The sequence below is a fragment of the Epinephelus moara genome, chromosome 3 (genome assembly GCF_006386435.1).
Source record: "Epinephelus moara isolate mb chromosome 3, YSFRI_EMoa_1.0, whole genome shotgun sequence".
In the NCBI taxonomy this organism is placed as follows: domain Eukaryota; kingdom Metazoa; phylum Chordata; class Actinopteri; order Perciformes; family Serranidae; genus Epinephelus; species Epinephelus moara.
Window position 1 is genome coordinate 2,481,194 of NC_065508.1, and position 16,780 is coordinate 2,497,973.

Genomic DNA, 16,780 nt, shown 5'->3' on the forward strand with positions numbered 1-16,780 from the left:
ATATTTCGGCCGCGCTTTGGAAAGCAGAGCTAGATGGTAAACAAACATGTCACCACACCGGTAAGGTAAGACAACACGTTTACATGTCGTTTTCTAAATGTTCTCTGACATTTATCCTAACGATATGAGGCGGTCTTTGTGGAAAAAAAGCTTGTTTAGTGGACTAACTTTGCACTTGAAGGTTGCCCGTTTCACGTTTTAACAGGTCTGACGCTACTATGCACCCCGGCTGTATCTAGGCTAACGGCTAACATGCTAACTATTATTTTTATGTCACTAGTCACTTGAAACAAATTTAGGACGATAGGAGACAGGTTGAAATAAACCGAAATTTCCCTTTAAATTCATGAACAATGTTCACCTTTTTAGGACTCTCTGTTCATTGTGGAGGCATGCAAGAAAAACTTTCTTCACAAATTTAAGGTAACACACGGTGAGTTCTCGATATATAAACTACACCACTGCCGCATGACTTTAATGTGACCACCAGTAACCTTGTTGTTCGGCGTGATGGCATTTAATGTCCGTGAAAACCTCTGTTGTCTCCTCTAGCCACTTGTTAGCAAAAAAAGCTTCAGAATTACCAAACTGACGGTGTTTACAGGTATTTACTGACGTATTTTATGTCACAGAATGCATAGAAAATCTCTTACGGTGGTGTTAACTAACTACAGACTTTATTTCAGGCCTCTAACCAAAAACCCACTGACTTTGAGATGAGCGCCAAAATGCTCACTCATTTCCGGGTTTTAGGACTCATTCCTGCAACAATCTACTGTATGTACGCTTATACATTGTGGTAGCAGGACTGCTTTCTGACAATATTCTATTTTATATATGATTTCTGCATCAGTTTAATGAGAAACTTTGTCAGGTACCTCATTTGCTGAATTAGCCAAAAACAGATATTCTCGTCTGCTCATGTTTCTAATGAACAATACCGTTAGCTCAGGCAGAGCAATGAAGCTGTGCTTGTATTGGCTGATTGCATTCCATAAATGATTCATAATCATTGGCTCATTCACAGCTGTGCAGCCATTAACATCCACTCATATTCATTCCAGTGTATAACACATAGATTATAACCCTTATAATGTTTCATTCAGACCTCTCTGAATGGTTTTGGTTTTGCAGGTTTACATTACAATATAAGCAATACTGTAATATAAAGAAGACATGGTATTTCAGATAGTGGGTTTTATCCTTATCACTCCCTATTAGTAAGCTGCTGAGCCACCACGAGCCGTTGTCTTGGGATCTAGACTACACTGATGGGATGAATGCTGTTCAGCCAAAAGATATTCCCTTACTGATGTTTTAATGATGGTGGTTAAGGGTGCTGTTTAACACGTTGTTCCAAAGTCTCCCAAAGATGTTTATTTGGGTTGAGATCTGGAGACTGTGAAGGCAGCAGCACATGACTCACATCATTCTGATACTCAAACCATGTATTCTGCAGCCTCTCATGGCCTGTATGGAGGCATCTGCAGTTGTTGTGTTTCTCCGCTTATTTATTCAAGTTTATCATTTAATTAGTCACCCAAACACACAAATACAGCATGACTACAAGAAGACATGGAGGGTGGTTAAGAAATAAGCTGTGTAGGATACAGCAGAGAGCTGAAGGCATGGAAAGCTAGGCGGTATAAAGGAACTGTCCAGGGTCCTGAAACAATGATCTCTGCACTGAGACAAGTGCTTCTTTATATTTTACACACTCTGGAATAGTTGTTGCAACTTGAGAAAGTGATTCAAATGCACACCTTCTGTCCACTTTTGTCAGTTTAGCAAAGCATGCATCGTAGATTGGTGCAGTAATGACTCTGTTCACATATATTGAGCTGGTTACACAGAGCAGAGTACACACTGTCTGTATTCAGGCCAAGTGTTGCAACGCCACTTTCAAGCAAAGAACAAAGATTTACAAAGTGATGCAACTGTTTTAAGTTATGTAATGTCTTTCTGAAGGTTGCTGTAGCTACAGTGGTGTGTTACTTTCTCTGCAATGCAAGTCTGTCGGCCAATCTGTTCAATGGAGAGGATGTGTCTTAATGTTAAGAGCAAGATTGTCCATAAAAAAGTGACTGTGTTCTTTTGACTTACAAATTATCCATGCTGAGAAACACAAGCATCAGATTTTATAAATTCACTTCCCAGGCTGGAAAACTCCAAGAAATGTTTTTTGCATGAATAATTCACATACATGATTTTGTGGGTACAATGGGCTCCATACTGCAGTGTAGAGCAGAGAGTCTGCAGCTTGCGTGTTGTTTGATGTTGTTTTTCAAGCTGCACTGCCTCTGCATGCGTGGATGTGCATGGATCAATTGGTGCCATTTTGGGCGTCTGGCAGAGCGGAGTGAGCGCTTGATAACAGAGGAGGTTGGCTTCATGCAGAAACACTACAGCTAACGCCTCAGCTGTATCTTCACACTGAATGCACACTGCTCTTTTGAGGTTTTCAATAATGACGTCACTGCACACACACACACACACACACACACACACACACACATTCACTCTCTCGCAGCATCTAAACTGTCTTTCCAAACACACTCTGTTCCCAGCTGTAAACTACAGGCAATCTGATTCCCACAAAGAATCTGAAATTCATTCAACAGCGAGTCAGAGAGGATACTCAAAAACATGCAGCCACATAAACATACTCTCCTAAAAAAGAGAGAGAGGGAGAGAGAAAGAGAATAGGCAATGGTCTCCTTTGAAAGTTCATTAATGTGGACACAGTCCTAATGAACCTTAAAGAATCTTTGTGTGTCAGCCTTGAGTTTTCTCATCTGCATCTCTATTATATGTGTATCCCAGATACACTCTGCTTTGCCTTTTCTATGTTCTCCGTGAGGCATAATGGAGTCATTGAACAGGAGGGATAACAGCTCTCTTGAAGCAGAGGAGCCTGATTGATAAATCTCTGCCTTAGGCTTAATATCAGGGCCTAGGAGGGAAACAGTGTTTACCCACAGAGGGGGGGTCAAGGCCTATTGATGTATGTCCATCTCCACGTGAAGGTGCAGTAAGGTGTTGACAGAGTGGAGACGCTGCTTTGTGCCATTCGGTCTCTCTCTCTCTCTCTCTCTCTCTCTCTCTCTCTCTCTCTCTCTCTCTCTCTCTCTGTCTCTCTGTCTCTCTCCCACTCTGTTAATGAGCCTGTGTGCCTGACTGCTGAGTGCAGCTCTTTAGCAGTGTGCAATTAATCAGACGTTTCCTTGCAGAGACGAAACCAACCAGACATTCAGCAGCAGGGCAGCGTGATTACACACCGAATGCAAATTCTCCACCATCCCGACCATCCTCATTTGTCAGAGGGGCAGCAGGATGCAGGAGAAGCTGCAGTTAAGGTTGTTTAAGTGTAGTCTTTCATTTTCATGGCAACTAAAAGACGTTAGGATCTGGTTTGTATTATGTAGAGTTCATGAATCTGAAGGACTACATTAGACAGTGAACATTAGAATACACAGTGATCTCACACAAGGACATTTACTCATATACTGTACTTAAATACAGTTTGAAGATACTTGCACTTTACTTGAGCATGTCCAATTCATGCTACTTCAGAATTCTGCTCCGTTACATTTCAGATGGATATATAATATTCTTTAATTGGCTACATTTATTTAAAGCTCGAGTAGGCAATACATTTTGGCGTCAAAATCAAATAATAAACTTTGAGCATATTGTAATTAAAGTGGTTCAAGAGAAAACTAGACTTTTGCACCTTCTCTTGGCTTTGTTTTCAGGCTTTAGAAAATCCAGGCTGTGACAGGAGACTTTGGCCAATCACAGGCCAGTTCAGAAAGAGGGCATTCCTATTGGCTGTTCTACAAATGCAGATGTGCACGCATGTCCGTTCAGTGAAAGTCAATGGCAATGCCAGCATTGGCAACAGCTGCCTACACTGCAAAACAACCCAAAGACAGAAGACGCACTTATCAGATAGACAGTCTGACAATAAATGAAACATAACACTTATTGAAAGGAAACGTTCATAGTTCAGACTTTGCTAACCAAATTTAAAGGCAAACGGCTGTGGCTCTAAGTTCACGTTCAGTTAGCTAGACCTCTGAATCCCCACTGCTACAGACCACCTCATCGGAAGGAGAGGAGGCAGCAGCCCTGGAGACTGACCACAAGCCAGTGGCCACATCAACAAGAATCCATCCAGCGCAAACCCCAGCTCCAGAGGACCGGACAGCCCCGACCCTCCAACGGATCAGCTGATAGGTTAGACCCGGCACCACCAGCCCACTGTGACACCCACTGCTGAGGGGTTAGCGCTGGAGGAAGCAGTTCAAAGTGGCGGGAAGTGAGGTGGAAGGACCTTAGGGTGGCTAACGTTAGCTTGCTATTTCTTTTCTCATCTGTGGTCTGATAAACAGAGAGAGAGAACAGGGCAAGGAGGGGCTGAGCGAATGAGCTGTGTGCAACTGTACAATAAATTACGATGAAATAAATCAATGTATGGGAAACACTGGGTTACTGTATAACGTGTGTGTATATGCCTGTGGTCATCTGGTGGGAGGGGCTTATAACAACATGGGGAGAACTGCAGGAGGAGGCTGTATTCTCAAATTCTGACATATTTTGTTTGCTATTTTTTTTGTTGGCTTTGCTTTTTTCCCTTCTCCAGATTTCTCCTACCCAGCTTTAACAGCTGAGGTTACTTAGCAAATTGAGATATTACATATGATAAGCTGATGTAATAGGATGCGTATATATATATATATATATATATATATATATATAATTGATTCAATTTAGACTATGGAGCCTGTGGGCACAAGTGAAAATAATGGGATAATTGTAAAAACAAACCCATCTAAAGTCAGCAAACAGCCACCATAAGCTAATGCCCATACCAGGCCATTTAAGGCTATTCCAGCAAAACTCCTGAATGTGTTGAACTAAACTGAATTTTATGAACTGTTGAACTGATTTTTTTTTATTTCTAAGAGTGAGATTATGTGGTTTTGTCTCTAAAAAATTCAATAGTCCCACCATGGGTGCAGATCAGTTGGCTCATCACCATCACCAAGTCATTCAAAAAGCCCTACACAGAGAATCATATGCTCACCTTTACTGTTTAAACAGCCAACAGTACATGGAGCCAGCCATCACCCTCCTTTTCACTGCTTCGCTGTTAGTTAAGCTACTTCTAGTTTCAGGGTCTCAGGCATGTTGTGTCCACTCACGTTCTCATCTCTCGTCTCTCACAGATTCCCAATTCTCCTCATCATCTTCCCTTTCTCCCAGTATATGGGACTACTGTATGCATCAGTGGATATGGATGACTGTCTGAATATGAGCCCCTAACTGAGCTTGCTTAAACTAACTGATCATGTTTTTACAGAGCCAGAGATGCTAGTATTAGCACAGCTCTAAGAGCACGATAAATACTTACAAGTTACACAAGTTGACCCAACAAAATCAGATTTATTTAAATAAATTCATATCCATTCATTAATCACCTTTATAGGAATAATTATCCCAATAACAAAATGTGCCTATTTTGTCCTTATCACATCATTTATTTCAGAATTACATACAGTGCTTAACACCTCAATTTCCTTATAAACCCCCAGTCAGTCCTCTCGATATTTTTCTCTCTGTCAACCCCACATCTAAACATACTATATCTAACCTATACAACCTTATTTCCAAACTACACTGCTCCTCAATGGCAGCTATAAGAACGGCTTGGGAACAAGACCTAAATTATACTTTTACAGACGACATATGGGACTCAGTATTTGATCGGACACACTCTTCTTCTATGTGCTCCCGACACGCACTTTTGCAATTTAAAGTAGTGCATCGCATCCACATATCAAAAACCAAATTAGCTCGAATGTACTCTGATGTCGACCCTACATGTGACAAATGTAAAAGTGCACCTGCCTCACTCCATCACATGTACTGGACATGTCCCTCTTTAGGTAACTTTTAGTTAGTCAGTTTTTCAAACAATATCAGAAACTCTTCACCACCAAACTGAGCCAAATCCTGTGACTGCAATTTTTGGAATTGCTCCAGACTTGGATTTGCCTAAGACTAAACTCAACGTTCTGGCTTTTGCTTCATTATTGGCTCGATGAGCTATCTGACATGGAAGGATTCTGCTCCTCCTTCCCTTTCACATTGGCTTAGCGAAATAATGTCCTGCATGAATCTAGAGAAGATCTGATACACTATCCGGGATCAGAGAGTACATTCTACAAAATGTGGTGCCCCTTCTTAGTATTTTTTGAGAAACCCACTACAGTAGTCTCTGAGTAGCTTTTATTAATATATTTATATTTTGTTTTATTTATTTATTTATCCATCTAATTTTCATCATTTCTTGCCTTGTGTTTTTTTGTTAATGTTAACGTGTACTGCATCTATTTATATTCTCCATGCATTGCTGTCTATAATTTGAACTCTGTCTATCCACAATTTTGTGTGTATCTTCTGAGGTCAGCTGTGTTTGTCTGTTTGTCCATGTGTGCACAGTGAGGTGTGTTGTGTTATGGGTGGATGTTGTTCAGAAAAACAAAAATCCTCTCCCTGTAAAGTGACTGTTTTATTCATGACTTGTCACCAATAAAAAGACCTTTGAAAGAGAATTGGGAATGTGGAGCTGGAAAATACATTTGTTCAATTTCAATTATTTAGGCTATTTAGAACTGGGGGGCACAATTTGTGTTTTTCAGAAATTGGGATCTGCACCCATGAGTCCCACTTTAAAGTACGACAAAGCAGCAAAAAGCACGCACATCCACGAACAAATTTGTGCAGGTGCTGAGCTCAAAAATGTGGAAAGCTGAGCAGGGAAAGAAAAGGCTGGCACACTGCAGGGCTCCTCTTCAGTGCAATTTATTCACAGAATCAAATGGCGACATTTCAAGCTGCAGCTCTTCATCAGGTCATGAGGACCTGACCACTTTAAAGTATCCATAACTGTATAAAAGAGTTCAAATTTGCTCCAGCTCAACAAGCTACAACATCAGAATTCTGCACACACATTTATGCATAATACATAAATGATATCAAATCATTAATGTACGATAATAAAACACGGATCATTCTTCTACATATTGTTTGCTTTCAACTTAACTCAGTGTATTTTTACACTGCTGTATTAGACAATGATCTGAGTACTTCCTTTACCACCACCAGCTCAATACATTATATGCTAAAAATAATAATTTAAAAAAACTGCTGAACAACATCACCTCTCAAATGTAATTCTATAGGTATCAGACTTTAGGACTGGAATCAGCAAACTGATTAATAATTCTCCATCCCTGTGTTTATCAGAATACCTACTGCAGAGGTCAACATAGAGGAGAGGACAGCGATGCAGACTGTAATGCAATACACACCAGCCTCCCTAAGCATCAAATGGGGAACATACTGTACTTCTCTTATTTTTTTTTTAATGAAACAGCAGTTCTCAAAGTCACCCCCGAGACACACTTTAGAAGAAGTGATTCAATCTGCTGAGATGTGTGGAAATGTTTTTTTGATTTTATGTTTCACAACAGCAGTTGGGCTTTGTTTCTCTTGACATCAGATTAATATTTGTCTGCTTAAAGTCAGCCTCCAGAGGTTATTAAAAGAAAAGTATCTACAACACATTTCTATACACAGTGCGTTTTTTAATGTCTAATAGAGTAGCTGCTTTTAACCGAAAAGGACGTGTTAATTATCAGGATTATTGTACTTTTAATTCATAACAACTAGCATGGACGGTATACTGTGGAACCCCCTGTCAATTATTTAAGCCGTATATGCAATTTGGAGTTAACTATGTAAATATAAAAGCCTGGTGTGGTCCTACTCTCAGTGGCCAGCTGGTAATACCCAGATGTTCCTCAGTTCAAGAGGTCTTTTCTGCCAGCAGCCATTAAGTTACTTAATGAGGACATTTCACAGGCAGCACATCCAGGATAGGTGATGCTGCGCTGTACCAGATAAACATGTATTTAATGACCTGTGTGTGTGAAGGCGTGAAGTCTTTGTTGTGCTTTTCTTGGATCTGCGCGGTTTCTCCACTTTCCTCTTCTGTATCAGTTATGTTTGTCAATTAATTCCTCTAATGAGATGTGGGCCGCACGAAACGGTAACAGACTCCCATTCTGTACAAGGCAGCTGCAGGAATCAAACTCTACTCCTCGTTATTAGATCATTATTACAAATATGTCAGTTAAAGCTGTTGAAATCAGTAGCCTACAATACTTGTGTCAGAAGAAGGCATCTCCCACATGAAAGAGAAGCTATTTGATGGTGGTTTCCAATTTGAAATGCACACTGAAAATGACTGTAATATTGTATGGTTCATACATGGGCACATTAAGTGGAATCACTGGGCATTTTATTTTCTATTACAGTCAAAATCCTATCATACAGATACCGTTTTGATGGTAGTTATGCCTTCTGGCTATGATAAAAAAAAATCCTTCTCATGGTGTGTGATGAAAGGGAACACAGAGTCTACTTCCCCCAGACATACAGCAGGGGTTTTATTTTAATGATATTTCCAATTTCAAGCTGCCTTTAAGATGCCTCTGCTTTTGTTCTGATAAAAAGCTCTGCTCAGGTGTGGCAAGTGTCTTGTTAAGGGTGAAACACCTCGACAGCCCATTACTGTCATATTGTCCCACAAACTATCAGCAGTCACTTGCACAAGCTTCTCTCGGGAGCCCCCTGCAAGTCCCTGTCCCGCCTTAAATAGAGCCCTCTACCTATAATGAAGATTAAACTGACATTTGGATGACTGTTGGCCTTGATGGGGAGGAGTGGGCTGGGACCGGCAGCCAAAATAGGATGGCTAACTAGCCTCTCAGCAAACACAAGCTGTGCAGCATGTGGGAATCCATCCTAAACTACAGTGTTTACACTGTGTCACGCTGTGGAAATGGGCAGAGCATTACAGATGGTGGCCCGTCAGCCTCGACGCAGCAGGTGAGAGAGGCCAAAAAAGTTGAGAGCTCAAAGGGCCACATCAGGAGGCACTTTGGAGAAGGTTGATTGTGCCCAAGAGACACTATAAACTGCTTAATCATTTTGTCTCAGCCAACCAATTATCAGCCTCTACAATCTGCCACCAAAACACAGAGACACATCAGCCAGCCAGCGATACTGAGGTCCTCTCCCAGTTCGTGAGTACTAAAAACCTCCTTAATGAGGTCAAACACGGCTCTCTGAACATATATATCACAATTATGGAAGTGTTGCTGCTGTCTTTGTTTGTTATGAGGCTTCTACTTTGTGCAAAACATAGAAAATTTGTTTTAAAAAACGGCCCAGAAAGTGTTTTTGCAGATTTTTTTAAAATGCACAAAATGGCTCTGTGAGAATCAGTTTGAGCCTTGGAGTACACACCCACCTGAAATGGAGATATACAGCATAAAGTGAGGCGGGGGAAGTGGAAAAGGAGTGCACTTGTCCTAGAAATGCTCTATGTCAGTTTAAAAATACTTGGAATACACAGTTCTGAACAGTTTGGCACATTTACCAGCAGAGACTGCACCTAGAAAATCTCTACATCTACTGCGTGATTTCAAATACGAGTAACATCATTTTAAAAATACATATGGAGTTACATCATACAGTATATCTTGGCTGCTATGGCCAGCCTGTGGTCCAATCTACGCAGACAGATTGTTGTACTCTTTCTTAACTTCTAAGCCTCTCCAGATGCTGACCCTCAGAGGACGACAAAGACCCAAGTCTGTAAATAGTTGGCCTACATGAGCGGAGCAGGAGGCCATGAAGCACACGCAGAAGTTACAGTATGTTGTAGTCTGTCTTCATATAATCCAATTACAGCTAAATGATAATCAGAGAGTGCTGAGGATTAGAGGCTCAGGCGGCTGGAGTCGTACTACGGCGGCGGATCAGCAGCACCTGTGAATGACTCATTCCTCAGAAGCAAGGAGCTATTGACTGCCTCTGAGAGCAGCATTCAGCTACATAGTGAAGTAATTTGGGATCATTACCGGCATAGATTAAAATGTATCAGACCACTTAGAATAAGGATTGGGGATGAGGGATTTACATATTAAAGACTGATCATATACACTGTATAATAACACCTCTGCATGAGCAGAGCTTGGCGTGCCAATCACTTTTTCTACTTTCTCTTGCAACGAGATGTTCTGCACTACTCATTCTTCTCTTACTGAAAGCTTTGCGGTGTTGCGGTGTGCATTTTATTTTCCCAGAGGGACGCTCTTACCTCTGTCAGTGTCGTAAAGGTAGACAAACTTCTCCCACTTGTAATGGTCCAGCAGACTGAGAACAGCGCCTCGCAAACTGGGCCTCATCTGGATGACAAACTGCACGTCAGCATCGATGGGGAAGCTGGGAGTAATGAAGGAGGTGTGCAGCGCCCCACAGAAGGAGGTCAACGTGTTCATGGACTTCCTGTCGTAGAAGCCGAAGATGGCGTAGACTCCTCGGGAGAACTGGGAGCAGACTGGTGACGGGGACAGAGAGCAGGTTCAGGTCAGGGACAAGAGTCATTTATGATCAGCTGTTCTTTCAGTCAGCAGGGATGCCAACAGCACAAACTGGCCTTTCAAAAAGAGTTAAGGTCAAATTTTCATAACATATTGAAAGTTAAATTTGCTGAGCGCACTTAATGTCTAATGCAGGAGTAAAAACTTTAATGCAAGGTTGAGATGAGGGGGGATTCATGATGGCATTAATCTTCCGAGTGAAGCAGCGGTGATCTGAATAAATGGGTGCCATGTGGGATGTCTGCTCCCCATGGCCATGCTCTGCTGCCCGGTGCCCTTCACTTCTCCTTGGTCTAAATGCAACTGCTTGGGTAATCAACTAGAAATAATGGGGAAATCAGTGCATTGGCCACAGCTCTTAATGGACAAATACCCTGAAACATGAGCATGCAAATGTGCAAGCGCCGGGCTGTGCTGCAGTATAAAAGATTTATAACAAGCCCTATCTGCTGCCATCTGCGGGCCTGTGGAAATGAGATCCGGCCATAAACGCTCAGCGCATCAGACACTTGGTCTTACAAGGCGTTAACTATTTTATGTTATTTGTACTTAATAAATGGTTTTAATAACACCAAGCAGGACTGAACCAGAGATATGACCCTTGTCTCACTGCGAGTTATAACTGAAGCAAATGTTGGTCAGACCAGCAGAGCTGCTCTGATATTTCTGACCCTCTGCTCAATGCAGATTCCAACACTGCTCACTAAAGCTGCTCAGTGTCGCTAATCGGTGTTTGACTGTGTTATTATCTAACTGATTAGATTTAATGGGTTTTTTGAGGGGGTGATCTGTAGGTTGAAATGCAGTCAGTCTGAGGAAGGTCCACCCTGTAACACACTGCATGGATTTCTGAACACTTTACACTTCAGTAACATTGTCAGACTCACGATGGACAGATTTAAGTACCATAGTACCAAAGTACAAAAATGAATGCAGCAGAACCAGACTGATCATCGTCTTTATTCCAGTTTTTGTCAAAACCCAGTGCCCACATTACCCACATTCGACTGCCAACTGAGATTTGGGTGTGATATGCTAGTAGTGGCTGATGTAGCCTCAAGCTGCTAGCCTCAGGCAGAGATGAGGAGCAGACTACAATGGTCTGATTAGCTCATTTTTTCTCAGCTTCACAACCTTTATTTTCAAAGGCGTAGTCTTCAGCCCCAGCTACAGATTATATACAATAATACAGGGTTCCTACACATTTGGAATTTCAAAATTCCATACTTTTCCATACCCTAATTTCCAGACTTCTCTGCGGGTTTTTTTTTTGTTGTTTTTTGTTTTTCAGAGAATATGCGACATCTGAGTAAATATATCAGTGTATCATATTTCACATCATATTTAATTATTCTTAATAGGCGATTGTAGCCAAGTACCATAATGGTATGCAAATATAAACTCAGGTAAGTTCAATGTCTGGGCTGAGGCAAAAAGGTTGGGACTCTGGGTGCAAGCGATGCAGTAATGAGACGTCGGTGTTTTTTCCTTTCACGTGGCTCAGAATCGCCTTCTCCCCCATGTTGGCGATGTCAAACGATTTCACACAAAGCTTGCATCTAGCTCTGTGTGTGAATTGGGAATCCTTGGCCAACCAGTATTTATATACGGTATTGTCAAGCCATCCATCCAAAAACTTGCATCTACCCATTGTGAACCACGTGAAACTCGTCTTCTTGTCGAAGGTGCAGTGTTGGAGTGAAACTTGATACCTGGGGGGCTGGAGGAGGGTCATGGGGCAGCGGACTGGACATACCACTTGTCAATCAGGTAAAAGGGGCGGTATGTTTTCTGAGACGTTTGCTCTCACACAAACTGTGCTTGGCCCGGCATAAAACACGATCCGGATTGATTAAATTATTTTTGGAAATACCTAATTTTCTATTTTAGAAAACAGTATTTTAGAAGAGTGGTAATAGTCTGGAAACATAAATATATTTCCATACTTTATTTTTCATTTTCCATACTTTTTAATATCTGGAAATTGATCAAATTTATTTCCATACTTTCCATACTTGCGTAGGAACCCTGATAATAGACGCAGCCACCGAGAAGTCACCAGTTTGGCATTTTGGCTCAGTCAGAAGTGACCTGAGGTGACCATATCTGAACCCAAGTACTGATTACTGAATGGGCCTAGCAGGCACAGGCTCAGGGGCCCAATGTGTAAGTGGCCCCCCTGGCCTCCACTTTCAAAATGTCACTCGCAAAAACATGTGCTGACCAGGGAGACATGCAAAACAATTACAGAGAGACAACAGCAGATGACAAAGAGACACAAGACACATGTGTAATGAATACAAAGAGATGCAAAACAACAACAAAAAGAGGCTAAACAACAAGTCTGTGTGTCACGCTCCTGTGTAGGAGACTTGGTGGGGCTTTCTGCATGTCTGTGCCCAAGGGTCCATTGTCACATAATCTGCCCATGTTTGTGTCAGAGGGTGGAGCTGGGAAGGAGCAAGGGGTGGATCTGACTCAGAGACTGTGGTGACGCCTCACAGACAGCCTGTTAAGCCCTTAGTTATGCATAACTTTAGTTCTTAATCAAATTTAAATGAAAGGTTATTTAAAATTCATTTCATTTCATTTCTCAACTCTGGAGGCTGCCGCTTGGCTCCAGAGGACTTCACCTAAGGTGACGTTTCTTAAGGCAGATGACATCACTTGCTCTACCTGTGGAACCACACAATGGTTCATACAACTGTTTTTCCACATATGCAGCATTACTCTCCAAGACCTGCAAACAGACTTGAGACTGAGCTGCAAAGAATTATTGAGCATCCCCTATTTGCTAGTTATGAGTTTGTCATGACTTAAAGATACAGTTGGTAACTTTCATAAAAGTAACTTTTCGTGATATGTTGTGAAACTGTCACGACATCCACACAGAAATACATGAGACAGATAGTCTCGCGATGAAAACATCAGGTTCCTCCTCCCACTGCTTGTGCTTTTAATGTCATCTGCAAGAATCCACAGTGGCTCATGGACAACACCCATTTGGAGCTGAGTGGTCTCTAAGGCAGCTGTTAATCATGTTAATCACTGCTTGTCAACTGCGGTCAAACTGTCAAACTAGGCAGCACTCATCGCCTATTTTCCCAAAACTCTAAAACACACATTTGAAAGTGAAATATTCCAATTTGTCAAATGTCATCCAAATAAAACTTCAAATGGAGCATGTTTTGTTGCTTGTTATAAAGTGCCATTTCTGGCTGAAATGTGGGAAAACATATTTTGGAAAAACTAAATTGGCTAGGTGGAAATGCACAATAGATAAGACTGGTCAAAATTGAAAAGCCCCACACATTAATGTCTGCAAGCACAATAAAATAATTTCACAGCTCTGTGATTTCTCCATGTGTTAAGTTAACACAACCACTCACTCATCCACACAGCCTTGATGGCTTGGTTCAGTCATCTTTCCTCTCAATCACTTTATTATTCCTCCATCCCTCCATTTTCTCAGCTTCTAACTGAACTCAGCAGGCACATCAGATCTGCTTATGAAAGACCGGGGAGACACAGGCATCCACAGAATTAAAAACCGGCACCTGTTTGGTGTTACTGGTAAAAAATGATGCTTTAATCAGTGATAAAAATCTTCTAGGAGCGGCTGCAACACTGTTTAAATCTGACGACAATTTTTCTGCTTCATATCAATAACTCGATGGGCCTTTCGCAAACAGTTAACCTCCCCCCTCATAAACAGAAAAATGTGAGAGCGGATGATCTCCTATTCAGTTCTGGATTCAGCATGCTTCACAGTGGCTCTTTCAGCGGATAACATTATTCAACACCACATAGATCCTCCTCAAATTACAGATTCACAAATTTCTTCTGCAGCAGACAATATTCAGCTCATGCTATCCAACAAGAATAGAGGGCAGCAATAAAATTAACACTTTTCAGCTCATCTAATATCATCCAATTCTCTTCTCACAATGGGAACAATAGCTTTTTGTTTGTCAAGGTTAAATAGACAGCCTGTTCTGCTGAAGGATAATGAAATAATATATTTGGGCTCATGAAGCAGTAAACACTCGTCAGCTACGCTGAATTCCCCTGATCATGGTCAGCAATGAAGATCCGCATCATTTACTTTATTACAGGAGGGAAGCAGTGCCGTGTTTTTGCACTGCAGGCTCTGTGCATTTCTGTTCAGAATACTAACACTTGTTTTATATGCATTATTAATAACCAACAGGAAAAATCCACATCTCTTCACTTTTCAGTGCACTTCCATCTTATTTTCTCCATCATCTAACAAACACCCACATCTGCCTGTCATTACTGTCGCTTCTCCTGTTCTCCCTCATCCATTTCTCTGCCTCTCTTCAGCTCTCGCCATCTCGTCAAACTTAACAGGTAGATGCAGCAGCTCAGGTAGCACTGACACTGTCTTGAGTCTTCCCAAAACTCAGGGCTTTGCAGCTTTGAGGGTCTCCCCCACAGACAGCTGTGGAATCTTCTTCATTTCTATCATAAAACTTGCTGATGTAGGATGAACCTGCGGTGTATGTGCACAGCAGAGCAGAGTCTACAAAGTGAATTCCTAAAGCTCTATTGCTGGGGGGGAGTAGAGGGGAGCTGCTATCCTCGCCTGAAAAGGGAACACCGCACACAGTGAGAAAATTGAACTTTATGCATATAAGAAAGTGAAAATGAGGAGAGGGATAGGAGAGGACTCACACTGAGATGAGGAGGTGAGTTTTTTTGGACTGAGTCACTGGTTAGAGCCTTAAGGTTTGAGGGAATTGGATACTGCAGTCGGACAAAGTGAGGACAACGACTTTACTTTTTGTGACGATAACAAATAACCTGTTTATGCGTGTACTGCTGCCTGGTGGGAAGTTATTTTTCTCCTGCTGTCTGAGAGCAGCGCCTGCAGCCATACTAGAGGAGACGAGAGCAGCATGACTTCCGTTTGTTTTCCTGAGGGAGAGGGAGGCGGTGTTGGTCTCAGCCACATGGGAATACCTGTCCTGTCTCAGGGTCACATGTTCAGTAAAAGAAGAAAGCAGAGGACACGGCACAAACAAGCAGCTGCTGTCCCAAAACTACCAGCTTAAAAAGGATGGGGTCAAAGAGAAACTAGAAACCCTGAATTTATTCACCAGTTATAAAAAGTGCAGAATGTGCAATGACCTGCAGACAGTTAAACAAGCTACTGTGAAGCCTTTAAAGATAATTCTGCCTCTAAGCACGAAGGCCATTCAAAGCCTTACACAGTAAATGCCCAATATATAAACTACAACCATTATTATGAGAGGCCTCTTCACTGCCCTTGGGCTTGAAACATTTGAATTACTTGAACCTTTCAACATATACACATGAATCATTAACAAGTCTAAGGAGGCTTTCACATCAGGGACCTACGTAAATCTGGATTTGAGTACACTTGGCCCTGAGTCCAGTTTGTTTATTAGTGTGAACACTGTGTGTACCTGAACATGGTGTGTTGATCTGTTGACCTGGTCCACTTGAGAGGGTGATCTCAAGTTCAGTCCATGTGTACTCAGGTACAGTTTGCATTAGCTGTGAAAACTAACTGCACCACAACATGGGAGTGAACTGCTGTTTAACACCAGTAGCAGTCTGTGAGTAGAGTTGCAAAGGCATTTCTCAGTGCCGCCGGTCTCCTTCGAAATCTGCACATCCGACGAGAGGAATGTTCTTGGAACTGTCTCCAAAAATAGTAGGCCTAATGATAAGGTTGAATCCACTGCATGGGCTTGGGATCTTTTAATCGGCACACTTGTCTACACTATAGCACCAACATAAATAAATGTCAGAGTGGCAGAGGCAAGGCAGTCGTACTTGCGCACGATATGAATCAAAATATGAAAAAGCTCTAAGACTGTACAGCCATGCTGATGGCTCTGTGAGGATGTACTGATGTACAGTGGCACTTTGAGCAAAATGCTAAGGCTAGCATGCTAACATGACACATTCACAACGATAGCGCTAACATACAATACTGATGCAAAGCTGGTGTAATGCTTACCATGGCTAACTGGACCTTAACAAAGTCTAGTTGAGACTGATGGGAATGTCGTTAGTTTTGCATGTATTTAGTCATCATCATAGCATAGTAGAGGACAAAGTGAAAATTTGGATGGTGCAAGATGAAGTGTCAGGAGATCATTTAAAGTTATTAAAATTAATCCTGAGGGAGACATGAATTGTGATGGAAAACTAGGCCTATTTAATTGTTGTTGAGACAGTTCACTTAAAGCCACAAATGTCCATCTGAT

The 16,780-nt window shown here is 41.7% G+C and overlaps 1 protein-coding gene across 1 annotated transcript in view; it reads right to left on the reverse strand.

Annotated features, from left to right (window-relative positions):
• The window catches only part of LOC126387996 (glutamate receptor 3-like), a 93,804-nt gene that overhangs the window by 64,630 nt on the left and 12,394 nt on the right, over positions 1-16,780 (reverse strand). Inside the window, exon 3 of the mRNA XM_050040867.1 lies at positions 10,238-10,477. Within this exon, the coding sequence (XP_049896824.1) occupies positions 10,238-10,477 (240 nt within the window). The remainder of the gene's footprint in view (positions 1-10,237; positions 10,478-16,780) is intronic.